Source organism: Theobroma cacao, chromosome 3, assembly GCF_000208745.1.
Source record: "Theobroma cacao cultivar B97-61/B2 chromosome 3, Criollo_cocoa_genome_V2, whole genome shotgun sequence".
Lineage (NCBI taxonomy): Eukaryota > Viridiplantae > Streptophyta > Magnoliopsida > Malvales > Malvaceae > Theobroma > Theobroma cacao.
The window spans coordinates 33828696-33856422 of NC_030852.1; the positions used below are offsets into that span (position 1 = coordinate 33828696).

The 27727-nt window shown below is 34.2% G+C and overlaps 3 protein-coding genes across 6 annotated transcripts; 2 read left to right on the forward strand and 1 right to left on the reverse strand.

Moving 5' to 3' along the window:
- LOC18606467 (E3 ubiquitin-protein ligase At4g11680) lies at positions 3141 to 6889 on the forward strand. 2 transcript variants are annotated; one of them, XM_007040083.2, is made up of 5 exons: positions 3141 to 3937; positions 4538 to 4657; positions 4755 to 4887; positions 5911 to 6075; positions 6268 to 6889. In XM_007040083.2, the coding sequence occupies exons 1-5, from the start codon at positions 3381 to 3383 to the stop codon at positions 6433 to 6435; spliced, it is 1143 nt and encodes a 380-aa protein (XP_007040145.1). In that variant the 5' UTR covers positions 3141 to 3380; the 3' UTR covers positions 6436 to 6889. The 2 variants fall into 2 exon arrangements, with proteins under 2 accessions (XP_007040145.1, XP_007040144.1); XM_007040082.2 differs by having other exon boundaries at positions 3144 to 3937; positions 4535 to 4657.
- On the forward strand, positions 7241 to 20774 carry LOC18606468. 3 transcript variants are annotated; one of them, XM_007040084.2, is made up of 26 exons: positions 7318 to 7849; positions 8037 to 8101; positions 8560 to 8827; positions 9042 to 9108; positions 9253 to 9403; positions 9914 to 10081; positions 10540 to 10638; positions 10770 to 10979; positions 11103 to 11204; positions 11483 to 11713; positions 11984 to 12064; positions 12612 to 12695; positions 12775 to 12957; positions 13048 to 13206; positions 14162 to 14254; positions 14888 to 14959; positions 15283 to 15400; positions 15842 to 16014; positions 16961 to 17045; positions 17541 to 17678; positions 18143 to 18249; positions 18431 to 18508; positions 18594 to 18689; positions 19218 to 19313; positions 19393 to 19576; positions 20132 to 20774. In XM_007040084.2, the coding sequence occupies exons 1-26, from the start codon at positions 7672 to 7674 to the stop codon at positions 20299 to 20301; spliced, it is 3456 nt and encodes a 1151-aa protein (XP_007040146.2). In that variant the 5' UTR covers positions 7318 to 7671; the 3' UTR covers positions 20302 to 20774. The 3 variants fall into 3 exon arrangements, with proteins under 3 accessions (XP_017973355.1, XP_007040146.2, XP_017973354.1); XM_018117865.1 differs by having other exon boundaries at positions 7831 to 7849; positions 8606 to 8827; XM_018117866.1 differs by lacking the exons at positions 19393 to 19576; positions 20132 to 20774 and adding an exon at positions 19049 to 19094 and having other exon boundaries at positions 7241 to 7849; positions 19218 to 19304.
- On the reverse strand, positions 25225 to 26422 carry LOC18606470. The gene has a single exon (XM_018116843.1). It carries the CDS (start codon positions 26077 to 26079, stop codon positions 25429 to 25431), a length of 651 nt encoding a protein of 216 aa, XP_017972332.1. The 5' UTR covers positions 26080 to 26422; the 3' UTR covers positions 25225 to 25428.

The following is a 27727-nucleotide window of genomic DNA, read 5'->3' on the forward strand; positions in this document are numbered from 1 at the left end:
ACACAAACATAACATAATTAAAATCTAAAACACATATACATATATATTTAATAATCATATAATATGGCACGATACAATTAATATGTTTATTAAACATATCAAGTTAAATTTTATATGACACAACATCATTAAAAACATGATTAAATGATTAATACAATTTAATTTTTAACACATTCAATATAGTTAATACACTATTAAATTAAATTATGTATAATTAAAATATAATTTTATTATTCAAATTTAAAATCAATAATTATAATAGCAAGATAATAATATCATCAAATATAATAAAATTTAACATAAATAACATTGGTAAATGTGTTCGCTTTACCACTTATATGACAACACAATAACCATGTTTGAAACGTTTAAAACTTTGACTCATTTAAAATATAAAACATGAAAAAAATTTAACTTAAATTCATTTAATTTTATATCTTTTTATGTCATATCTAAATTTATCAAGTCTTGCTTTACGGCTCTAATGATCCACTTCTATGGAGATTAAGGGTATCCTCTCTTTGGATGTAAGATTGGCACTTACTTGCTGCAAAAAACATTTGTTTCTAAACTTCTCTCTTCATTTTTTTTTTTAATACTTGGTATGCCATTTCTCTTTCTCATCTTTATAATCACCCTTCTTCTCTCGAAGAAATAGAAAAACTTGTTGATTTAATATATCATTGGCTTATAAGTTTTATTCTATTATTTACTTTGAATTGTCTTAACAATATTATTGGATTCACGTATAACCAATCATCTAATTTTCAAAAAGGTTATTTACATTGAAACAATTATCTTTTAGGGTTTTAAGATACCTTAACCGTCATCGATATACATGGGTCTACAGTGAAAATTAGTGGTGTTGACACCATTCATTCATTGAAGTGCAAAAAAAATTTATTTGGTATATTATTTAGTTAATTTTTTATATATTTAATTATATCAATGAATTTATTCATTTTTTTTTAATTTTATTAAGACTGGAGTCAAAGATTACAAATCAAAGTAACTTATATACTAATATTTAAATACTATAAAAAATAAAAGTTTTATTAAAAAGTTATAATATAAATTATTCCCCCTTTCCAAAAAAATTACTTTCTATAATTAAACCTAAATTACTCTTCCTCTCTCAAAATATTACCTTCTATAATTTAATTTTCTTTTTCTTATTATTAGTTATGTTATAACATTATTTAAAAATTTTATGAGTCTAACTTTAACGACATAAATTACCAGTCTTAGTTTATTGAGAAAACCGACAAAGATTTTATAATTAAAGTGGTACATCGAACATTTATATAGCTTGGATACCATATTGAACATTGGCCCTATCTTTGAGGCACCCTTTGTGTAATTACCGCATAACTTTGTAAGTGAGGTAGCAACTTTAGTTTCTGTATTATTCTTTACCCCTCTCTTTATCATGCTTCTGAAAAGGGCAAAAAAGTGAACAAGTTTGTATTAAGGTAGCCTAGTCAATCCCTACCTGTAGAAAATTCTCCCAGCTAAAGGAAGAAAATTAAGTCAATCAATCAAATAATTGTTTATGTTTGAAACTCATAGCGTTGAATTCAAAAAATTGATTAATTTAATCTCCTATTCATTTTGAACTCTCAAGTATTTATCTTATTAGTTTATACATAATTTTTTTATTTAAAGAGCAGAGTTCGAATCCCCTCCCTCAATTAATAAAAAAAAAAAAAATCTCTTATCCATTGAGCATTGTACTAGTAATTTTATTAATTTTAATTTTCAACATTACCATAAAATAGGGAACGATGGACGAATTTAAATTAAATTAGATTAAAGTGATAAATTTAAAACATGAAACTATAAATATATCCACTAAGTAATTTGAATTACTCTGTAGTATGATGTTAAGGATCAATAATTATACACCTCAATGTAAAATGCAAATGTTTAAGCCAATCTCACAAATAATTATAAAATAATATATCCACATGTTATGAATCAAAATGTTAGTACATTATAATATTTCTCGACTGTATACGAGATTTGTTGAAGATATAATTAAGATTCAAGGCCAAATCGCGACAATGGATAAGTTAGTGGCAAATATTAATCACAACTCATAACTTAGTACAAGAATTATATATATATATATATATATATATTTTGTAAGGTAGTTCAAGAATCTGAATTGTTTCTATAGTCAATTACCAGGAAAAGCTTTCACATTGATACTAACCTTAAAAGAAAATAAAAATAAAATGTTGTTTTAAGTAATTACTAAGTATATTGTTTAAAATTACTTATGATAAATCAAATGCTTTGGTAAGAATTAGGAGGGATAGGATATTTGTTAATTTTGATATATTTTAAATTTGAATTTAATTATTAATATTTGTAAAAAATATAAATTCAAGATAAAAAATTTTAAATTAATATATATTATTAATAAAAATTAAATTAATAACTTAAATTATTTTATAAAAAACATATTAAAGTTTGAAATTATATTTAGAATAATTAATAATTTTTATCAAGTATTACATTATGATTTTTTATAAAAAATATAAAAATAAAAATTTTAATATTAATTTATAATCGAATTCGGATAGTCTAACATATGATCGTTAAGGAATAGTAATTTTGCAATTAAAATCTTACTCAAATCCCATTATAAAATATTTAATTTTATTTAATTCAATCGGATCGTAGAAGATACCTATTATAATTATAATATGCAAATTAATATAACCATCTTTGAAGGATAAAAATTGACATGTAAGTTTATTACGCTATTTTTTTAGTAAAACAAAAATGGAAAAAAGCGGGTTCACATGGTTCCCGGCATCCCATTATTATTATTAATTATTATTATTAATGAAAATGAAACAAAACTTTGGTTGCATTATAATTATTTCAACTGGGAATACAAGGGTGGCGCGTTATTTGATTGATGATTAGTCCATATTAGTAGTAAAATCTTAAATTGCCTGTCAAATTACGAATACGTTTGCAAGAGGAGAAAAGAACAATGAATGTATAATTAATTGGCCTAAATAGGTGCGAGTGACGACATTAATTACTACTAACAAGTATGGTAATGTAATGACTGCACCAAACATTGCCTGACAACAAAACTCGAAAAGATAATAATAATAATAATAAAAAAGACAAGACTCCCGTCGGCTTGTTTTCATCAGCATCATCAATTCATCATCGTCATCTATCCATCTCCAACATTCCACAGAACCCTAACTATCAAAATTCCCTCAAAATTTAAATAAAATGAAAATCCGTTACTCCTTTTTTTCCATGACATAAAAATTAAAAGGCCCTTTGAAATCCACTTTTTTTTTTTAAATTTATATTAGAATCATTCTAGGATTTCGTGAGAATTCCCAAAGATGGCTTCGACAACTCCAACGAACCGATCCTCCTCCGATGACATCATCGACACGACGCCGTTTCTCTCATCATCAAGCAGCGTGTCACGGGACGAGTCCACCACGCGTCGATCGGTGCGTCGCCAGAGCCTTCGTGAAGCGGCTCGGTTCCTCCGCCGAGCTAGCAGCCGAAGAATGATGCGCGAGCCGTCTATGCTGGTTCGAGAAACCGCCGCCGAGCAGCTAGAGGAGCGCCAGAGCGATTGGGCGTATTCGAAGCCCGTGGTGATCCTCGATATTATCTGGAATTTCGCGTTCGTGGCGGTGGCGGTTGGGGTTTTGGTTTGGAGTAGGGACGAGAGGCCCAATATGCCGTTGAGGCTGTGGATAATTGGGTACGCTTTGCAGTGTTTGTTGCATATGGTTTGCGTTTGTGTGGAGTATAGGCGGCGGCGGAGGCGGCAGAGCGTGGAGTACAGGCCATTTAACGCCGGGGAGGAAGGGGTTCTGAGTCCTGGATCGAGGGCGGATTCAGAGCAGTACGTGACATTGGCCCAGTTGGAAGAGGATGGTGGAAGGTATATTTTTTATTGATAAGAGTTTATTGGTATTTGATGATTTTGAGAAGTTAATGATAGCTTTTGATTACTTTTGAGATGTTGCTTCTTATTGGTTATTGGTGGTTGAGATGGAAGATATTATTTCTGTAGTGATAAGTGAGATGATAGTTTTTCCTTTTTTGGGTTGTGGGGATATGGAGAGGAAATGGGACAGTTTGTTTCATAAGTCACTTTGGAAATTGGAATAGATAAGCTCTAATTACAGAAAATGTAACTTAGTACATGTTTTCTTATGATGTCTAGGTTGCAATTAGGTACTTCATAGAGATTGCCAGATTGGGAATTCTCAGTTATCTGTTCAATGTTACTTGGTTCAGTTGTACAAATGCATCATTTACCTTCAAGTTGTATTGTGTTATGACTTATGAGAATCTGCCCTATGCATTTGACATTAGTTAAGTTAGCTTTTGGAAAATTTTAATTATGATCTTTGGCATATATGTCTGTTTTATAATGTATCTTGGATATAGTAAACCTTACATATTATAGCTTAAGTTGTATATGATACTGCAGTCTCTCATTTAGTGGCTAACCATTTTAAATTGATGTTTTCAGTAGTGTTGCAAAGCACCTGGAATCTGCAAATACGATGTTTTCATTCATCTGGTGGATCATTGGATTCTACTGGGTATCTGTAGGTGGCCAAGCATTGGCACGTGGCTCCCCTCAGCTGTATTGGTTAGTTCTTCTGACGTTTTTCCTGCTGCTTTTTTGGTGTTCAAAGATTTGGCCTTGTAACTGGATCCTAACTCTTTCAATGCAAATTTCTCTGCAGGCTCTGTATAATTTTTCTTGGATTTGATGTGTTCTTTGTTGTCTTCTGTGTTGCACTGGCATGCATCATCGGCATTGCTGTTTGTTGCTGTCTTCCATGTATTATTGCAATCCTATATGCTGTGGCAGATCAGGTAACTCTCACTTCCTGCTGCATGTAAGATTATCATGATTGTGTATGCCTCATTGATTTGTTTGTGTAATTGGTGCTTGATTTTGTGCTTGAATATCTAATTTCGTAATGAGATGGTTAATGTAGGTAAATATGGTCTGTAAATATTGAAGCTGACATGAGAATCACCTAGTTAGTATGGGGAAGGCCTCCTTTTGTTTTTGTAGTTGATGTAATCACATCTAAGTTCATATCTTTGCGATGAAATGGCTGGCAAACATGTCTTGAAAAGTTGGCTGCTCTATGAATGGAAAAATTTCTGGTATGCTAGAAGTAACATGAGTGCCAAAGCATGGTGCTTTTCTGAAATTTAATTTTCTTTGAACATTTTGAGCATTTAAGATTGTTCTGTGTTTAGATGATGTTGGAATCAATGTCGTTGACTTTCGCATTCTGGTGCAGTTTCTTACTTTATTTTTTGAGGGGAGTAAATTTTTTTATCGCTATAGGATTTCTTGGGTTTTTGACATATACATTCTGGCTTAAGTGTTCATAGGAGTCTATGCTATGATTGCATGTTTCTTTATATAGAAAATAGCAAACCTTTAGACCAAGCTCCATTCCTGCTTTTCTGTTCAGAAAGGTTTTGTCATCTTTCAAGTCATTTTGGTCATAGAGCATGTTTAACATCTCCAGTATCTAATGTTCTATATGGCTGGCAGAACATGTGATTGGAGTGAAGTTGATAGAGGTTTGTTGTCAGAAAGTCGATACAGTGTAATAGTGGACTTTGGCGTGATACACATTTTGAATGTTTAATTTTACTTGATGACCATGCTTTAAGCACTTTTAAAGAAAGACTGGTTTCTGCATTTGACTGGAAAGATTTAAGCACTCTCAAGTTAAAATTTACAATTTCTACAATTTTATGGCTCTTGGCAATTAAGATGGATTTACTTGGAATGTTTTTTCTTTTTGATGTTTCTATTTTGTCTGTTTTGATATACTTTTCTTTTTACTTACACCATACAACCTTTTGAAGCAGGAAGGAGCATCCAAGGAAGACATTGATCAGTTGTCAAAATTCAGATTTCGAAAAACTTGCAATGATGAGAAGATTGCTGGTGATGCTGAAGGACCTGTTGGGGGAATAATGACTGAATGTAGTACTGATTCCCCCATGGAACATGTGCTTTCACAGGATGATGCAGTAAGTTGATCTCTTTGTTTTTAGTTTTTTATGCGTTTATTACCTCTCTCCTACCTCTTATGAAATTATGATTTGCCTATTTGGAAATGATATGATGTGAAGCTAGGCTTGTTTCTTTTTTCCTTTTTTTTTTTTTGTGATAATTCCTTTTGTCATGAGCCAACTGATATTTGTTCTTGAGTTAATTTGTAGGAATGTTGCATCTGCCTTTCTCCTTATGATGACGGAGTTGAGCTAAGGGAACTTCCTTGTGGTCACCATTTTCACTGTGCATGTGTAGATAAGTGGCTGTACATCAATGCTACCTGTCCTCTCTGCAAGTATAACATTTTAAAGAGTAGTAGCCATGAGGAAGTGTAGAAGAATGGAAATAATTATTTGTGGTGACATCTGCGGCCTCTGCATATTATTTTAGCTGAGAGAATTATGATGCAGAGCATCAGCATGTCATGTAGACTTGATACAGGCAATTCTGTTGTTGTTCTTGTGGTTATAGTTGTAGATGTTTTCATCATAGTGCTGGTGACAGTCATGATGTGCTTGTTTTAGCTCTGGCCTTCATGGAGTTATTGTGTATATTAATGTTTACCGGGGCATCTAAAGCACTAACTGAGTTGAAGAACTCGTTTGCTTCTGTACTCTTTGCTTTATCTTTTGCTAGGAACATGTCGGCGTCTATGGTCTACCCTTGTTTAAGGTTTTCATTCTGTATTCTGAATTTCATTTGTAAAGTGTTTTAGGTGAAACCATTTTGAACAAGTGCAAGAGGTGTTATTTACCAAGTGCATAATGTTAAGAAATGCCTCTACCTGAATGCTGTCCACTATATCTAGAAGTATTTGGCATGGGGGAAAATCAGCTTCCTATCCCTAAATGCATGGGGTGTAAATTTCATGGCTATTGAGATGATTTCCTTGCCATTTTCACGTTTCTTCAAATCTGGGTATGTAAAGATCCGTCGTTTTCTGTGCAGTCAGGACTGTTTGTAGTGTATCCTGGCGACACCGACATGAACATGTTTCTTCAATGACACGTCTTCAGAAGTAACCCCATGGATCCTCGGAATTTATAAGTGAGAAAGACTTAAGTCTTCGACATCCACTTTTTTGTGAAAGTTAAAAAGTCTATCAAAATTTTCATTTCCTTTCTATTTTAGGGAGCGCAGGTCTTCTTTTCTTTTTAGTTTATTTAATAACTCAAACATACGATTAATAAGCCGGAGACTCCAACGGATATAAATAAAAAGGTAGGTCGGTTGAAAATGAAATAACCAAAATACATATGGCGGAAGTAGAAATAAGCAAAATATGGGAGACAAAAGGCTGGAAAAGATAAAATCTCCGCCGTCTATATTGTCCTTTTGGAGTCGGCTTTTCGCGCTCCGCGAAATAGACATTTTCTTGTGTAATGAAACCGTATTTTTTGATTCCACTCTCTAAAGTGGAAAGGAAAAAGAAAAAAAAAAATTCCCTCAGTCCAAACGCCTTCTATACCTCTGCTTTCTTTTTAGCACCTGAAAATTCAAAATTAAGTCCATAACACATGAACTTGTATTTGTGATTTGTTTTAGTTGTGTCTGTAAAGCCGGACGTGGAGATGGAACAGGACTCTCTGTTGCAATGTTATCGTCGCGATCGCCGGAAGCTCTTGGAGTTCTTGTTTTCTTCCGGGTTGATCAAGGAAATTCGGACACCGTCTGGCTCCACTCCTTCTCTCTCCGACGCCGACTTCGACACCATCAGTGCCGATTACATCCTTCACTGCATTAAATCCGGTATGTCTCCCTTTACGTCACGTTTATTTATCGAGAAAATGGAGTCAGAAAGAAAAATGAAGAAGGAATTCAGGTGGAAAAGTAATTTGAAATTTTGTAGAATTATTTTTGTTAATATCCGTCACGTTTCTTATGTTTCTTTTTTCTCTGAGAGTAAAGGAGTGTTTGGATACTGAAATATTTTCAGGTGGCATCGTTGATGTTTCTGAAGCCACTAAGAAGTACTATGCGGAATCTACTCATCCAATAATGGTACTGAACCACTTTATGTCCTGCAAAAATTTAGTAGTATTTTAAGTCTTTTACTAATGCTACGCCTTTGAATGAATTTGTATATACTTTTTATTTCCTTTGTTAGTTGCCGAATAATATGAGATTAGGTTTTCGAAAAGTATAACTATTATTAGGAATGAGGAGTTGTTAAAGCTAAATCTTATCTGTAGTTTTCTTTAATCATGGAACAAGAGGGAGACAAAAAGTAGAGTTATAATTTTGAAGTTCTATGTTTCATTGTGTAACTTGTGCCATTAGAGTGTAGAGAATACTGAGTTTGGTCTTTGATGCAGGGTATCATGCACTGGACAAAAAATAAGCTACAAATTATTGAGGATATATCTGTCCTTGTGTTTCTGAAACATTAATCTTGAATGACTTAAACTTTGTTTTACTATTATTACTATTTTTTTATTTCCTTGGTTCTTAAATTGCAGATCCATTCTAAATTAGGGGATTCGTATTTTCTTACTTCTGATCCAGATTTGGCTGGATCTCCTCCTCGACGAGTGCCTCCAACTATTGTCAGCAGAACTACTAATCATGCTTCATCTTCATCTGGTCAGCTGGATTCTTCCAAGTTTAAGAATGTTGAAATGTCTGGGGATGACTATGGTTTGAAACACAAAGCAGAAACAGCAGTAGCAAGGGCACCTTTAGAGACTTCCGGAATTCCTTCTCTTGGGTTACCCCCCCTGAAAACAGGTATTGATTGGATAAACTTGTATTTCTTTGGCGCTTAACGATTTAATTTGAGACTTTTAAAACAATTGTGACAAGGTTGTCTAAGTTTTTATTTCCTATCATGTATTTACTTATACTCACGATGTGGTAGAGATGCTTAGAGGCTATATTTTATACTTGAGTCCTGGCTTTTCTTGTTTGAATAAACTGATACATAGCTTCAGGAATTTTGAAGGATTGTCTGATGATGATTTGCGGGAATCAGCCTACGAGTTATTGCTTGCATCTATGCTTTTCTCTGGGTACTGTCTTTCTTTCTCTGTCTGTGTGCGTGAATGTGAGTTAGTTTAGTAAATTCAATGCAATCCAATGATATATATCCTAACATTTCTGCCTCTTGATTTGATGTCTGCTTACCGTCTCTATCTCTTGTTTGTTGTTATCAGGGTCGAAGTTTGTCCAGTTGAGGATAGAAAGAAGGATAAGAGTTCTAAATTTTTGTCTAGACTAAAGAGTAAAAGGGAAAAACCCCATTTGCAACCTCAGTTGTCAGAGAGACATTCAGAACTTATTGATACTATCCGTGCACAGATGCAGGCAAGCTATAAATCTTTTCTTTTCTGGTGTAGCTTTGATATCTTATGGATATAGGTGTGGGAGTTTGAGAAAATACAGTAAAGTTTCTAAGTTATTGTTAGTATCCATGTTCAATGGACTATCCAATCTTGCAAAAACTTTCTTTATCTGGTATATGTAATGTTGACTGTGGGTGTTAAGACTTGATCTTTGTCTGTTTATAATCATGGGTCAATTACATTAGTACTTATGAAGTTCTTGCTGGTAAAAACATGTGAATTTCTAACTCTTGAACTTTTGTTATCATCCATTGAAGTAATTGTCATCTGGACTAAATAAATGTACCTTAGATATTGAATAAGGAAAAATATGAGGATTCTTATTTCTGTTCAGATATTTTATTTGACAATTATTAGTAGCTTTTATTAGTCAATTATGAATTAACCATGCTATTTTGTCTCAACTGTTAATCATTTTATCTTTCTTGCATTGCTAATTAAATCTTACAAGTAAATATTGCTCCTTTACTAGATTTCAGAAGCAATGGATGGATGCATTCGGCGAAATATGGTACATCTGGCTGCAAGAAGAACATGTGGGCAAATTGATCTTCCTCAGATCTCGTTAGAGCTCCTTATTGGCATTTTCAGATCTGATTTTCTTAATGAAAAGTCTTATATTCAATGGAAGAGTAGACAGGTAATTGTCAGCTTTATGTACTGTTTTGTACCAGTCTTTTCCCAATAGAAACTAAATATGGTTGTAGTTGGAGCTAAGAACATGAGTCAATGCTACTTAACTAATGTATTTGGAAAGCTAAACATATTAAGGCAACAATAGCAGTGCTGGCTTATGGATGTACTTTTTGGATCACTTCGCTGAAATCATGGTGCATTGGGCAACGTTGGTGATATCAAAAAGTATTCCAATAAAAAGCGATTAAGCCTAAAGTACTTTCTTAGTGAAGCATTAGGGCTATTATATGGTATATTTGAGTTATATCTACCAAAATTATGCTGCAAAATGTGAAATAGGTATGTTTGTGTTCATTTATGTTGAGCCTAAATGTTGTCTAGTTATTAAAATCTACAAAGAGTGAAAAATGGAAGAGTTTCTTCAATCATAGGACTGACTGTGCTGTTTTATTATTGTTTTAGGTGAATATGTTAGAAGAACTTCTATACTTCTCTGCTAAACTTCCAGAAACTGAACGTTTAACCATTAAAAGTTGTCTTGCAAAGATTAGAGATACAAAGGTATGTTCTCTTTGTGGGTTTTTGATATTCATGGACAATTATTTTGATGTATCAGTGAAGTAGCCTCAATTGTCATTATCACTTACTTATCATTTTAAAATGAGGACGTTCTTGTTCATTGGATGCTCTAGGAATGGGATGTTGCAATGTCTCCTTCTCAACGAGTCGAGGTTATATCATTTATTAGACAGGTGGCATCAAAAGTTTCCTCTCAGCAGGGCCTGTTTGGTCTCCAAAATGAAACCTATTACTGGCATGCTGCTTATCATTTGAACATTAGACTTTATGAGAAATTACTTTATGTCATGTTCGACATTCTTGATGAAGGCCAACTCATAGAGGTACCAACTTAGACCCTTTAGTTGCATTGTTGGCTTGATTTTTTGTTTGCACAGCTTTGGTGATATCTTCAAGTATTCGTGCTTTTTATGATGCTTAGTTTGTTACTCTTAAAATTATGCTAGGAAGCTGATGCAATTCAGTCACTTATCAAACTGACATGGTCCACTTTAGGCATCACTCAGAAAATGCATAATGCTTTATATGGGTGGGTCCTTGTTCAACAGGTATGTCTTATGTCATTGTAATGTTTCTGTTTTTTGTTGCATAACTACATTCTTCAGTCATCATATTGTGAAAGGAATAATTTGTATTTTTTTTTTGTTTTCTTGTGCAAAAGATGAAATTTCAAATTTCCTTTTTTTGGTTGTGTCTGGACCATATGAATTATATGCATTTCACTTGTGGCTTTAATTATGAACTTATTTATGCTTGGCAATCATATTAAAATATCTTTTGGTATGAGCTTTTGACCATTCGCATAATGCTACTTTTGCTATTGAAGTTTGCTGGCACAGATGAAGGCACTCTGTTGGAGCATGCTGTTTTCCCCTTGCAGAGAGTTGTATCTGCTGAAGAAGATGACTGGAATGAAGGGCAATATATGGATGGTATAATATGTTTGAAGAAATGCAATGGCAGTGAAACAAACCTAAATCTGGTGCAGGCTATTTTCCTGTCCATAGGCACTTGGTGTGATAGTAGACTACAAGACTATCATCTATATTTCAGTGAGGTAAGTTTCTAGTTTAGCTTGGTTGGGTTACACTTTATTTTTCTGCCATATGAATTGGCTAATAAATTGCATGTAATATTTTCTTGGTTCTATTTGCCAACACTCCATTTTGTTAAATAATTATACATTTATTTTATGTGTTTTTTTTTGTTGTCTGATTATGTGTGAAAATTCCAGGTACATGCCTGGGGGTTCTTTCAATATCATCTTTTAAAATGAGCTCATAATTTCAAAGGTTTTCCCCCCTAAACTTTGAACATTTTTTCCCAGAAACCTGTTAACTTCAGAAGGGTGATGGCTTTGGCGTCAGCGATAGGAATGCTCACTTCTGTCAATGGTGCTGAGATTAAGGTTAAGTCTGCCATGATGTCACTCTATCATATGCATATTTGGTTGTTTAACAAACCATGTTATTTAATAACCCAATAAGTTTTTAAAAGTTTGGACCAGTAAAAAACTGACGCTCAGATTGACATAAATTTAAAGTTTGAGCTAAATTCAAGTTCAATATGAGCTTATTACCAATGGTTTGAGCTTTGCTAAATAAATTTCTAAGTTTGAGTACAGCCTCACTTGGTTCATTATGAAATAAGTCAACAAACTAATGATACTATTTTCTTGTTACTGAGGCCATATTGGTTTGGAGGATCAAATTGGTGATGTCTTGACTTGTTTCCGTGACAGTTTTCATCCTGTTTCATTTTAGTGTCACCCCCTTCCCTTGTAAGTGGGCAATTTTAACCAGACTCATGTCATGAACCTGTGTTTTTCTTATGGCTGAGCACTTTTCAGTTGGATGATTTGGTGTGCACTTTCTACACTTATTAGCAAGTGAAAGTCTCATCCCATTTTGGTGACAGACCTTACGTATATCTAATGACAATTTTCCTCCATGCAGTTAACTATGAATGGATCAAAGAGTTCTTCTGGTGAAAAAATTAAGAATTATGTGGAGAGATCTGTTGAAGCTGCAATTGGACAGGTGAGTCTCTTTTGTAATCCAAGGTCATTTTGTTTTTTTTCCCATTCTTTATTGATAGTTAATTGAATTATGTTGTTAGGTGGCAAAATCCATTCTTGAATCTAAAGTTGAAAAGACACATCCTTTGGCTCTACTAGCAAACCAACTAAGACTGGTTGCTGAGAGGGAGATGAATATATTTTTCCCAGTGTTTCGCCATTGGTCTCCTGAATCTATAACGATCTCAATGCAGCGATTGCACCAGTTTTATGGGCAAAGACTGGTTTGTTTCATTGAAATTAACCGAATCTCTTTGTAGTTGTCAACTAGTAAGTTGTATCTTTATTGGGAAATTATTCTTGTCGATGTGTAGATTCCATTCCTAAAGGGAGTTTCATCTCTATCTGAAGAGGCTAGATCAGTACTTCCTGCTGCTTTTATGCTGGATCAGAAACTTGGCCAGCTTTATACTTCTGCTTTTGAGGAACAGACAGCGCACCACTCTGTCAGGCCATATTTGGACCATTATCAGGTTGTTTTGCATTTTTTGATACCGTATTGCCTATCAAGTTTTAACTGTTTTGAATCATGTTTGTTGTCCTATATGTCTGCATTGTCATTTAACTTGTATGTGTTTTTGCAGTTCTTCTTGTCTTTTACTTCCTGCAATATCCCATTTTTTTTTCTGCCATTGTTTTTTGTTCATGATTTGTAGATTACAAGCTTTTGTTTTTCTTTCTAATGGAGAAGCAATCATTTTTCTTTAAGGAATTAAATGCTTCCTAAACTCAGGATTCTGATATTTTGAACATTCTACATTTTCTGAGTGGCCGTGGATCTTAATTTAAGGATGATCCATATTATGTCATAAGCAAGCTTTATAGGTCTTTTTTTAAGAATGACAGGACCAGTGAAATAGATGGGGGGGGGGGGGGGGGGATCAGAGATTATGTACAATAGCTGGGCATGTTTTTGCTTATTGGTATTGGTTCACTTGCTGTTTCGAACTTCTGGTGATCAAAGAAGTTTTTGATTCAGGGATTTAATGGTCTTGGATGTGATTTTCTTTGTTAATTTGACATTGTTTAGGTCAATGTAAGTAATGGCATGGGTAATGGTATTGTTCAGGCAGGAAAAAGTTCCACATGGAAATGTTTAGGAGCCAAACATTTCAGAAAAAAAAGTGCTTTTCCTATACATGTTTTTGCTTATCGGTAGTGGTTCACTTGCTGTTCTGAACTTTTGGTGATCAAAGAAGTTTTTGATTCAGGGCTTTAATGGTCTTGGATGTGATCTTCTTTGTTAATTTAACATTGTTTTGGTCAATGTAAGTAATGGCATGGGTAATGGTATTGTTCTGGCTGGAAAAAGTTCCACATGGAATAGGAGCCAAACATTTCAGAAAAAAAGTGCTTTTCTTATAAGGCTTTAGCTAATGACGTGATGCCTAGCTGGAGAATTAAATTTTAATTTTCCTTGTGTTGCAGATTGAAAAAGTCTCGGGGCCAATAATTCTTGATTGGGTGATTGGTCAGCATGCTCATATATTGGAATGGACTGGAAGAGTATTGGATCTTGAGGTTGGTTCCATACTGAGTAGGATGATGTTTTTAAATTATTCTTTTGCTGGATGGTAGGATGGTATCAATTTATATTGAGACTGTATAATCTTGTACCTGTTCTGGGTTAGGAATTGTAAAGAGAAAGATGAGAAAATGAAACATTTGATGGACTAAAGGACTTGTTTTTTCCTTAGTCTCTAACTCTTGTTTGCTGTGTCTTTGATATTGTTGTATTGTTTTTTCTTTCCTGTTTTCTTTGTCAGCAGTGGGCTTTTTCATGCACGCACATACATGCACACGCACAAAATGTCATCTATTTTCTATTTCCCTTTCACTGTGCTTCCTTTCTTACTCCCACCAAAAGTTGTGGTGTGGTCACATATATTTTGGTTCTTTTCTCATGGGCTTCTTTCATCAATGAGTGATTGATCAAGATGACAAAACTGACCTACCTATTTGAGCAGAGCTAGGGAAATTGTAAGGAAGATTTTTTTTTGATGTTTGATTGGATTTGATGATGTTCAACGAAAACATGTTTTAACATCCTGTCTTAGTCCCATTAATAGACAGTCATCATGAGTTGATTCAAATTAAAATAGCTGGAAGCCTGGAACAACATTTGAAATACTTCTGGTCTTTTGGCATGTGCAGGACTGGGAGCCCTTGTCATTTCATCAAAGGCAGGCAGCATCCATAATTGAAGTTTTTAGGATACTAGAGGAGGTATGCCATTTCTGGTTAGATATGCGGCAACTCTCGTGTGATTTATGTACATGGGAATTTCCGTCTCTATAAGTTGCTCTTTGTTGGCTCATACCCTTGCCTCGGGAATCTTCACTCTTACTAACTTATACAAGTATTAAATCGAAAACATAAAACAACTTCCACTTGGGAAGATACTAATAACTGTGTAGTTGTTCCTTTTTATGTATTTGCATTCTGTTATTTTATATTTAAATGGTAATAGTTGGATCATATTTGCTTAGTTACATTTTTGGTTGTGGTCTCTTTTGTTGCTTCTCTCTCATAACTGTGTTAACTTTCAGACTGTGGATCAACTTTTCGGGATGAATCTCCCTCTGGATATCACACATTTACAAGCCCTTCTATCTATAGTATTTCACAGCTTGGATGGTTATTTGTCAAGAGTGCTCAACCAGTTAGGTATTGTTTATATTTTGCTTCTTACTTTTGCTCATTTCATCGTGCTTGGAAAAGTTGGGCATTGTTAATGCAATTATCTTGTTGATGGTGATTACTATTTGTTATTAGCTAAAAGCAGGACCTCTCTATTCCCAAAGGTGTAGTTACATTCTCTTTGAAATCCTTGATATTTCTTTTAAGGTGTAGCTAATTCTTTTGTTCTAATTAACTGGCTAGTGGTAGCTATGTAGGCAGATTGTTCATTTATTTACTTATGTTTTGTTTTTAATATCATGGAGTTCTTCCGTATGCCCTTTCAAGATTATTGTTTAAGCAATTAATGAAGAACCTTAATGTTTTTGCTTTTTCTGTATTCTGTAAGTTCATTCAAGTCAATATGCTCATGTTTGCCTTATTTTATGTAGAGAGAACATATTGATGATAATACCTTTAATATTGCAGTTGAGAAGAATCATCTCTATCCATCAGCCCCTCCTTTGACTCGTTACACTGAGACAGTTATTCCAATAATTAAGAAAAGGTTGAATGAGTACACAGTTTTAGATGACAATGTGCTTGATAGATTGAATGAATTGACAATACCTAAACTCTGTATCCGGCTGAACACCCTTCAGGTAAGTATAACCATCGTTAAAACCTTTAATAGTTGGATCTTATAATGCATTTTGATACAAACAAACAAAGTAAGGGTGTCATCTCCTTGTTGGAGAAATTATCCTTAGGGATTATGGAATTTATATGTTTCAGGTTTTTAAGAACATAAAAAATTTAACACATCAAGATAAAAGTTGAAATTCTATTTCTTCCACCAAAAATTTACTTAGTCTGAGCTAAACCTGCATTGAGTTCAGGTCAAGAAATTACAAGCTGAATGCTAAGAACTGCCATTTCAATTTATCTAGTATGAGCTAACCCTGCATTGAGTTAGGTCAAGAAATTTCAGGCTGAATGGAATCCAATATCCACCATTTCATCATCAGGTTATCTGGGTACCTGGTTTTCACGTTAGGCTAGAGATCGATTTGACCAATGCATAATGTACCCAACTTGCTTTCCTGTCTTCAAAGAATTTTTGTATTCGATGTAACTTGTTTTCAGTTGTATTTACTCTTATACCTATCGGGTGTTGATCTAGTCCTGGTGATATTCTAACATTTTTGGATGACTCAATTTTTTTTCTTATTTTTTTTTGTCTGAAACATTCGTTTTTGTTTGTAAACCTCCAGATTAGCCAGTTGCATAATTTTCTTCTGCCAAATTGGTTACACAATTTAAAAGATTTGGTTTAGAATTGGTTCAAATTTGGACTATGCAATACTTAAAGGCTGGTTTATAACTAGATTGACAGTTTGAGAATTCCAAAATGGGCCTTTAACTGTGTTATTGCTTGAGATAATTATTTTTAATCTCTCCTCAATGTTTATCTGTATTGCTAGCTTTTATTTTCGATAATAGTTTGTATTTTTTTAATGATATATCTATAGCCTTGGTATCACAATTTAAACTTCTCGGTACATTGTCAAAACTTATGCCTGCATCTTTTTTCTTGTTTCCATGCAGTATATTCAGAAACAGGTTGGCCTACTTGAAGATGGCATTCGAAACTCTTGGGCGCTTGTGAGGCCATCTCTTAATCAAGGACGGGGTAAGTCTATATTTATAGATCTTGTTTAGTTTATTTTTCCTTTAATTTCCTCTAGTAACATCTATGAGCATAGAAGCTATAGTACAAACAATAAGAAGTATTTACTAGGTGAAGTTGGGTGTAGATATGTCAAAAGATCTTTGAGAACCACACCATTATGGATATGGTTTAAAGAATTAATAGCACTAGTTTTGGCTATTTAGATGAATGATCAATTATACGAGATGATGGACTATAGAACTAGTTTGAAATAGCATTAACAGCAGTTGTCATATTCAGCACAAACTTTCCTATTGAAGGGAAAAGAAACTTTGCAATTGAGATTTGCAAGGACATTCTAGGCGATTGTTGCGTAATGATGATATGAAGAACTTTAAAGGATTTTTTATTTCTTTTATTCCCTCCTTTTTCCACTTTTTGGTGGTTGTATCCAGTGATAATTGAAGTAGTGAAGTTGATTGGTATAACTTTGATAGTCTTCTTTGTTTCATCCAGCTAAAGAAGAGCCTGTGGAGATTTTGGAGAGTGATTCACTATCACATCATGAAGCAGTAGATGAACTCTTTGTAACCACCTTTAACATCATAAGGGATACTGCTAAAGATACTGGCAGAAAGATTTGTGACTTGATTGGTGAGCCAGTTGAATTTTCTTTTAAGGGCTGTAAATATGAGTTTAAGTATTCTATTTATGTTCTAATCTAATGATTTTTTTATCTTTGTCTTAAACTTAATTCTTAGTTTGACAGAGATCAAACTTAGCTTTGAAGTCTATTTATTTTGCAGGAACCTTCAACTATAAAAGATCTGTTAACTGAAACCAATTAGCTCTTATTGTATAATGATTGTCATTAAAAAAACATTTATATTTATTTTCATTTTTTTTCTTTTTGGAAAATACATCTTTGTTGAACCATGGCATTGGTGCTGCGGGTAACACACTCTTTTAGCATACTAAATCTATTATTGCTACAAAGAACCTTATAAACTATATAGCGTCCAAAAGATGTCTATTCATCCTTTTCTACTTTGCTTTGGCATGTAAGCTACTGAGATAATTTTATGCATAATAATATTATTATTAATCTCAACTACTAGGAACAAGAGTTGTGTTTTGGGACCTTAGAGACGCGTTCCTGTTCCATTTATATCGTGACAATGTTGAAAGTGCTCGCTTGGAAAATTTCCTTACCGACTTTGACACGGTGAGACTCTAAAGTAGATGGCTTCCCTCTTTCTCTCTCTCTCTCTCTCTCTCTTGCTGAGCACCTATGTGTGTTGGTATGTGTGTTTACAATTTCTTTTTTACGGCACTTCCATTAGTTTTTAATTTTTCATTACCCCTGTTGAGATATATTGTGTTAATATTGGCTAGCTTGAATGCAGGTGCTGGACAATGTATGTGGTTTGATTGATGATTCTGTCAGAGATCTTGTGGTTTTAAGCGTATATCAGGCTTCATTGGTATGCCCTTGTGTGTTCGCCTTCTTCTTTGACCTGTTAGGGCCCTTGTTTGATGGTATTAATTTTGTTTACTTTGATGATTCAGGAAGGCTTTGTTTGGGTATTGCTTGATGGAGGCCCTTGCCGTGCCTTTTCTGATTCAGATAGCATCCTTATGGAAGAAGACCTTATGATGCTAAAGGTTTGTGTCTTTTTGTTGTAAAGCTGCAAGACACCACCCCACCATCTTCCCACCTGAAGTAAAGAAAATGAAAGGATCTCTTCTGAATGATATTTAATAATTGTTTTCCTGAATAAGGAAAAAAATGACTAAAGCCATTAGTCAAATGGTCTCCTCACATTTTATGGTATGGTAAAACAAGAGGCAGTGGCTATGATTTTACTTGCTTACTGAACTAGAATTATGTTTTGGCTGGAAATGTTGAGTAAAGGTGATCTTTCTAGCTATGTCAGTTAACAGGTTCCTGCAAAAAGATAGGTGCTGATTGTATTTGTACTTAACCTTTCACTGAAAGTTGGTAACCATGTGCTCTTTTGAAGCCAATGGTCAGAAGACTTGTGTGACCATCTGCATATGCAGTTGATGGTCAGTAACATCCATAGTTAATAGCCAACAAACTTTTCCACCAAACTCGCTGCATGTATTCAGGATGTTATCGTCTTTATGATATGTTTTGCTAGCTGATAGATCTGTGTTGATTTGCTCTAGGAATTCTTCATTGCTGATGGAGAAGGCCTTCCCCGCTCATTAGTTGAACAGGAAGCAAAATTTGCTGAACGCATTCTTCAAATGTTTTCTCTTCAGGTTTTCTAGCTCATACTTGAGGGTCTCTCATCTATAAGTGAATCATTAGTATAGCAGCTTAATCATTGCTTTTTGGCAGACCGAAACTGTTATTCAAATGCTGATGACTGCAAGTGAGATCATTTCAATGGGACTAGATTCAAACAAACATGACCATTTGCATTTGGGAGATGCTCACACTTTAGTACGAGTGTTATGCCACAAGAAAGATAGGGAGGCATCAAAGTTCCTAAAAGTGCAATACCAGCTACCAATGTCTTCAGGTGATATTTGCTATGCAATGTGGTTGCAAAAAGTATCAGTGCTTGTCTTTTACATGCTAAATGATTATTTGATCCAATTTGGTTGTTCGAACAAATATACGAACAATTTATTTCAGCAATATAAATGAATTAAAAGAGAAGGCTATGCAAGAAACAGAGTGATGCGTATCATTTAAGATTGCATACTTTATCAGGCTACTTTTATTAATTGATGTTAAGTCAAAGCAGTCCATTGTATGATCCCAGCGTTTCTTGCTTGGGCTTATTTTCATCAGGAAGTAATCTGAAATATCACAGGTTTGGTTTTAGGGGAAGGGAGGAATTTTTCTTTTCTTTTCTTTTCTTTACTTTGGTCAAGAAATGAGGTCTAAATATCTGCTCAGTTGATGTTTAGAAATTTAAGCAGTGTATGATTATCATCATACTTTAGATGGAAACCTTACCCAAGGGTATCTTGAAATAATTTACATTCTGAGAGTCGGAATTGCTGATTATTTCATGGATATCATTGGAAGTTTCAGCTACTGAAATTTCAACTGTTCAACTTTTGACTAGATTATGATGATGCTCCATCAAGGGATTCAACCTCGAGATCACCTCTTATATCAGATGTTCTTAAGCGAAGCACCTCGATTCACTGGACCAAGAAAGGCCACAGTGGTTTAAAGTCGATGAAGAAGAAACTTCAAGGCGCAACAAACGAAATCCGAAATGTGGCAAGGTAATGTAGCTGCAGGCTGGTGTTTTTATAAATGCTTTCATTAGTCTTCCTCAAATTTCAGGAGAGCATTTTATAGCAGTTTCTTTGTGCTTGGTAACGGGTTAGTCCTCAAAATCCAATTTTTTTTGTGGTTCGATGCAAGTAAAAGGTAACAGTAGTTAGGCCACATGTATACAACTTGCCTGAGAAAGTAATGCGGTCAGTACAATTTCATGTAAATCTACCCGGACAAATTCAGAACACTAAGAGGCCCCTGATAACTAGGTATCAAGTTTTGTTTTAATAGTGATTAAATTGGAAACAAATGTTCATTTCCTGGTTTTTTTTTTAATATTTTACCCCCCCTTCTTGATAAACGGCACAGATCAGTGCAGTTGACTTTCAGATTAAGCAATTGTTGGAATGGAGTGAGAATCTTAAGTTTGTGTTTTGAAATAGTTAAGCAGTTTACCTGAGGATGTCATAGCTTGACTTGAATCCATCTCAATTACCCTCTACTCTTAAAAGTGGACAAAGAATTTCATCTTAGGTTATCATTTGGCTTTCTTTTGTTACACAGAAACTTAAGAAAATATGGGACCATTTTTTGGGGGGCATATATCAGTGACATGATGCCCACTGAATGGAAATTATCTGCTCGGCATTTCACTTTTAGTTTCTTCCGAAAAGAACAGATGATTAACATGTTATACTTCGTATTTCTTTGGAATTTAATACATGGCCTTTCTAACAAGACGATGGTTATCGTATTCATGTAGCTTGCCGTACCACTAGTATTTTCAGCATTAATGTCACTTTCCTACAAACAAATTATAAAGCGGATGTTGTTGGTTCTAGTGAAGAAGAATGAAAATGAAAGAAAAAGAAGGTTTGAAAACGAGAAAGCTGCATGAAACAAGATTAAAGAACGCCTCTTAAAAAAACTACTATAAACATTAAGCAACTATGGGCGGAGTGATCAACGATCAACTCTCTTCCGGCCAGTTGATTCTGTGGGCGTAATTGCTCCGAGGCGACACCTCCTGACGTGAGTTCGCTGGGCAACCATAACTGTCCAACTTGAGCTTAAGGTTAACAATACCATTACCCTTTGTACCATCTTTAGACCGTAGCCTGTAGCTCAGATACCGGACTGAGCCCACCGGCGGCGCCCCAATATCATCAGCGCCGATCCAACACCATCCCAGTTGAGCTTGGCGGCCAAGGAGCCATGTGGTGTGTAGTTGGAGATGTATACGAGAGCATCTATTGGCAAAGAAGTTGGCCTCTATCGGTACAAGAAACTTGTCATCTAATGTGAGAACATCACCTTTGTTATCAGCCCGTGGGTTGTTGCCGTTGAACTTGGAGATGGAGATGGAGATGATGGGTCTTAAACGTCGGGACAAGAGAGCGAAAGAAGGTTTCTTCAGATTCTCTGCTGACAAGAACGTGATCTCCGCTACGAACTGTGGGTAATTGTTAGCCATGGACGTTTCAGAGTTAACAGATTTAGCTTAGAGAAGTCGAGAGAGGTACACAAATGAGTGAATTAGACTAACCGCTACGATATGATCCAAGGTTGAGCAAACACCTTAAGAAGAGTCCACGAACGCAAATTATATAGGAAAAACTCAAAGATTAGTCATAGCAAAGGGCTTAATGACACATTCACAACTGAATTGTCAATGCTGAGAAAAAACTTTTACGACCTTTTTTCTCTTCTTTGTGGTCATTGTTGGCAAACCAAAGAATGCCAAAACGTGGATATGGAAATGGTTTGGTTAATGTCAAAAGGGGTTGTCATATTCTTTTTTGCAAGCCTAGAAACACTGGCTTTAATTTCGTAGATGGAGATGGCCAGCCAAGTTAATTTCATTGACACAATATAGTATACCTCTGATGTTTCGAACCAATGCAACTATCAACTTCACACTGAAACCACAAAAAACTTTCTTTAAAGATTTCTAGAGTCATATCAATGTTGACTCTACAAGCCATATTATATATGATTGCTTGTTCGTATTTGTTAAAATTCATGGATGAGAAGATAAAATAAAATAACAATATTGAGTTAATTGTTTTTCTTTTATCTGTTAATGCATTATTAAAATCTTTTTTCATTTCATTTTAGGTTGTCTTATTCATATATATTAGTAAGATTTACCTCTTTCCATAAGCTTAATTGCATAGATAATATATGATGTGAATTATCAAAACGAACAAGGTAGATGATGTGAAGTATCAAAACGAACAAGGTAGATGATGTGAAGTGAGTTATAACTATTTTACATTCATAAAAAATAAGAGAAATAATAAACGACATCAAATATATCTTGAATTATCCTTATTGAAAATAAAATTTTAACACACTAGTGATCGAATTCATTATAAAAATTTCTCTATTTTTAAAAAGATGAGAACTCATTGAGATTTGTTTTGAACAATCAAATTATATATCTATCTTTGTTTTGAATTTGAGTTTGATACTAGTTTAGATTACAATTAAGCATTGAGGAATTTTGCGTATCAAAGGGACCAATTATAATATTGTTGAATATTGGGTGCCGTTATACAAGGGAAAGACAGAGAGAGAAAGTGGGCTAGGTTTATATGAATTATATACAATATGGAAAAAGTATATATTTTGCACACTATTATAGTACAATGTATATATTTAAATATAAACTTGGGTAGACTGTAATAATAATTAATGTTTACATATTTTCAAAAAATGCGACATGGACAAGAATATATTTATTTTTTAGCTGGACTAGGCTTGGATTGATTATCAAAGCTTGATTTGAAAAGCCCATCATACCCAAATCCTTCCAAGCACATATATATAGTATTATATAATATTCTAATTATATATTTTGTATAATTATTTTAATAATTTTAATGTCAACATCCTTCACCAAACAATTCTTGCCTCTTTACATACGTATTGTATATCTAATCATAACTTTAACTTAATGGTGATTAACCCATGTCTCCACATCGATTGTCACTCAACAGAATGTTTATACTTTAAAAATTAGCTTCAATTATTTACTGGTTAAGATTCAATTATCTATTGACATTACGTTTAAGTGATCTTCACTTTCCTCCCTCTCTCTCTCTTAAGGTTTCCTTTTGGTAATTTGCCACCACTCACTGTTGACTTTTATAGTCACCCCTGTTTACCTCCACTTTTAGTGAAGATATATATTATATAGTCACTCTTGTTCATCACAGAATCTTGATCGGATACCAATCATTTAATTTTGAAACAAACCATAAAGGAACATAAACCCTTTTCCCTTTTTTAACAAAGGAGAGAATGGGTAAATGACACCACTCACCATTTTCATTTGAGTGGAAGTTTTGTTGTCCAAAAGGGATGCAAGTGTCGGAAAGGGAAGGAAAAGTTTTTGGTTTCTTCCTCCTTGTTCCTGAATTGGAGTGCCGGAGAAAGTTCCTCCCAACGTTCGCAATCAATTTTGGGTTCATTTGCTAATAATTTTTCAACAATTGCATGGTCCACGACGAATCCCCTTTTTCAAATAATACAAACGAACTGATATATCTCAGTATACAGCACTGCAATTGTATCTTGTTGTTCATTTAGGGTATAGATTGACATGCAACTTCGTGAATCCTTCTTCAGAAGTGGATAAGATTTTACAGGATCTGATGATGCCCCATTCCCGACGGTTTGACGTATATTGTTGGAAATTAATCCGTACGTTTTTAATGGATATTGGAGCATTCATTGGGGGGTATACATGGACCCTTTAATGTGACACTGGATGAATGGATACGTGGAGAGAAATTGGTATAGCTTAGCTAGACGAAAATGGTCCCCTTCCAGCTAAAGATTCCTAGTTTATTAGTTTTCTGTACATTTTCTCCATTGCTAATGGTTGTACCTAATTTTCTCCATTGCTATTTGTTGTACCTAAAATTCGAATCAAGCAAGCAATCACTTGCCCTAACAGCAATCCCCTTTTCTTATTAGTTAGAAACTTGTATACACGGAATTGCTAGTAATGTGAAATGTGGAAAATACTCTATGCATTATTCCTAGTGCAAAAGGAAAACACACTTTCCCAATATTGATGACAAGGTGGGTGATGATTCATGACTCACAAATCGTTTTTTAATTAGTAGTCACTTCACTGTCTTTAAAAAGAAAAATGAACCATTTCAAAGATTTAATAGAGAAAAGCTCAAATCCCCCTCTCCCCTCCCTACTCTCTTTCCTTCAGTAGGATAGCATGTTGCTTTTGTTCTTCCATTAATGTCATGTGCTTTTTATATGTGGTATGAATAATGGAATGAACTTTTAGCATGAGGCAATACCTTTTTCTAAATCCAATTAGATTTTAGATTCAATTTTTTATGTAAAAAGAAAAATAGAGAATTAAATATATATACTTTCATATAAAGGTGTTCAGGGTACCAATTGTTGGTTTGGAAAAAAGGTTTAGACCTAGCATCTCTTCGATTATAGAACCAAAACATTCTAAAATATTTACATTTCTCAATTCAGCTTAGAGGTATTTACATTAATTTCTTACACTTCAGTTCATAAACGACATTAGAGTTCAGACCTTAAAGATTGTGTTAAAAATTAACTCAATATTAAGTTTAAAGATAAAATTAGGGAATAAAATTATTCAATTTTTTTTTATATTTTGATAACTTTATTATTTAATAATATCGTATCGAATGCAATAACTATAACACTATATATTGATAGAAAAAGTAAAACATTTAATTTAAATTTTTTATCTAATTAATATATTTATTCATTCCCATTGGCCAATTACTTGAAACAAATTCAAGTAATTATCACATTTGTAATTTCATGAAAAGAAATTTTATATTTGGATGGAGATGGTAAAAACTTTTGAGGAACAAACCCCAGTCATCGATCATGTCAACTAGGTCTACTCTCAGGAAAAAGAACAGAACCCTACCTTAATTTGTAATTGCAATCAACACAAATATAAAATCATACAACAAACAATGATTGCACACTTTAAAAGGGTCAGAGCATATTTTGTTTTCATAGTTGAAGATAAAACAGTTAAATTGCTTCTATCCACAATTATATAACATTCAAAATCCATACAGTACACTCGATCTCATTGTACACCCCCTATAATCATGTCCCGCCGCTCCATCCGATTGGGCCCATCACCCCCAGCTGCCCCACAACGCCCGCACTGGTCACAGTCTCTGCCTCTTTCCAACGAGCACCCATCGCCCCCACACCTGGCATAACCCTCACCGGTATACCTATCACAGTCTGACACGTGTTGTCTGAAAGCTGGGCATGAGTGGCAGCCTTGACTGCTGGACCTTCCAACTTCACAGCTACATTGACAATCCCCTGAGTCCTCGTGCCGTCTCCAGCTCGCAGCCGGTAGCTGAGTTGCCTGACTGAACCCACCGGTGGGAGACCTATGTCGGCTGCGGGAATCTGGCACCAACCCAGTTGAGCCTGGCCAGCAATGAGTCTTTTGGTGAATAAGTGGAGATTTATACAGGAATATCTATTGGTAAAGAAGGTGTCATCTATGGGAACATGAAACTTGTCACCCCAAGTAGGGTTCACTTCACCTTGATCATCGACCCTCGTTTGATACATGTGGTGCCCATTATCACCGTTGAATGGGGTTGGCGGGAAGGTGGTGATGGTGACGAAGGGGCGGAGACGGTGGGAGAAGAGAGAAGAAGAGGTGTTCTTCAGCCCTTGTGCTGAAACCACTGTCATCTCTAAAGTGAACTGTTGATGACTAGTGTTATCTAACATGTTGGATTTTGTTTTGAAGGGATGGAGAAAGGAAATGAGAAAGATGAATCTGGTTTGGGGTTTGGATTTATAGCAGCATGGAATACAACAAGGATATTTCGAACGAAGGCAAATGGAAATTTAGAGGAGGGAGGGGGGTGCTTGGGGAAGTTGAAGAGGGGTTACTGAGAGTGCAGCTTCGTGGTAGAATAAGTGAGAGTGACATGGAAAACCGGGGGTGAGAAATTTAAACGCTGGATGTTTCTTTGATGTTATGGGCATAATTTGATCAGACAAGTCAACCCTGAGTCTTGGGTAATTACTTCGTTTAGGGAAGAGGAACGAGTCATGGGCAAGAGCTTTAGCTTTTCAAACAAAACTCTCTATCTCTCCTGTTATATTCATATGTGGGCTTCGGGAGTAAGTTCCACTTCCACATGACAGGAGTAGCATTAACAATTTGTTCGAGTCTTTGTAGTATTTTATTCATGTATCAAAATTTTTTTATTATTTTTTTCTATATATAAACATTAATTACAACGATATAATTGATCTTTATACTATATTAAAAATAACTATTCTCAAAATTTTAAATTAAAATATAAATTTTTACATACAATTTAATACATGTACTTATTTAATATAGTCATCGAATTACAATTCATTACTTCAATAAAATCATATTACAATTTAAGCCTTAATAAGATAGAGGTGGAATTTTAAAAAAACAATTAGGTAAATTACGAATACATATATATATCATCTTCAATTTTATTATATTTTTTCCTCATTTTAGGATGAAATAAAAATATAAAATATTGATACTCCAAAATTTAATTTAATAATAATACCAGTATAAATTTTGCTTCTTTCTTTTAAAAAAAAAATTAAAAAAATAATTTGGTGGAAGCTAATAGAAACTTGTCATTATTCATCCCATTAATTACTAGAATGAATATTGGATGTTTTGGTGGAAGAATATCGATCGGAGGCGCTGATGGTGGAGCACCGCTCGTTGAGATATCATGCGTGGGTTAGCCGTAGAAATTATGTACGTATCAACGTTGAGGACAGCTATCTTGATGCTAAGATTTTGTCTTCTTTCCATTTTCCTGCTTAATTATGCATAAATCTCTAAAAATATATAGTTTCATTGCATATGATTGAAGAGAAAATTAAGCCGCAAAATTAAATATTATTAATTGTTAAACCGTAAACAATACAATACAAAATTTTAATCTTTATAGTTTGTCCAATTATTGATCTTAATTTGTTTTCTTTCTTCCCTTCTAGAATTGTGACGTGCTTCGCTGTCGCTTACTCCGATGTATACTGCGAGGCCATGAACGGCATTAATTCCATATGTATTAATTTCCATTCATAGCAGCGGGTGCTTTTCTACCAGCTGCCACGTCAGTTCCTGACATCTCTCTGACAATTGGACCCCCCAAGGTCCCACGTAATATTTTGAAAGTATAAATATAGAAAAATTTTATGCACCGAAACATTTAACTCTTTAATTGATGTATAATTTTTTATTTAAAAAAAAGTAAAATTTGAATTCTTCATCTTTTAATTAAAAAAAAATATAAGAGTTTTATTGGCAAGAGAAATAGAGAATCAAAAGAGGGGAAGATGTAAGAGACAAATTAATTTCCTTTTATTTTTG

Excerpts from the sequence above, each read along its gene's own strand:
- LOC18606467 (XM_007040082.2), top strand. The coding sequence starts at position 3,381 with ATGGCTTCGACAACTCCAACGAACCGATCCTCCTCCGATGACATCATC. Across the intron at positions 4,658-4,754 it reads GGCTCCCCTCAGCTGTATTG|GCTCTGTATAATTTTTCTTG; the intron begins GTTAGTTCTTCT and ends ATTTCTCTGCAG. Across the intron at positions 6,076-6,267 it reads TGCTTTCACAGGATGATGCA|GAATGTTGCATCTGCCTTTC; the intron begins GTAAGTTGATCT and ends GTTAATTTGTAG.
- LOC18606470 (XM_018116843.1), bottom strand. The coding sequence starts at position 26,079 with ATGTTAGATAACACTAGTCATCAACAGTTCACTTTAGAGATGACAGTG.
- LOC18606468 (XM_007040084.2), top strand. The coding sequence starts at position 7,672 with ATGGAACAGGACTCTCTGTTGCAATGTTATCGTCGCGATCGCCGGAAG. Across the intron at positions 11,205-11,482 it reads GGTGGGTCCTTGTTCAACAG|TTTGCTGGCACAGATGAAGG; the intron begins GTATGTCTTATG and ends TTGCTATTGAAG. Across the intron at positions 12,958-13,047 it reads AGTTTTATGGGCAAAGACTG|ATTCCATTCCTAAAGGGAGT; the intron begins GTTTGTTTCATT and ends GTCGATGTGTAG.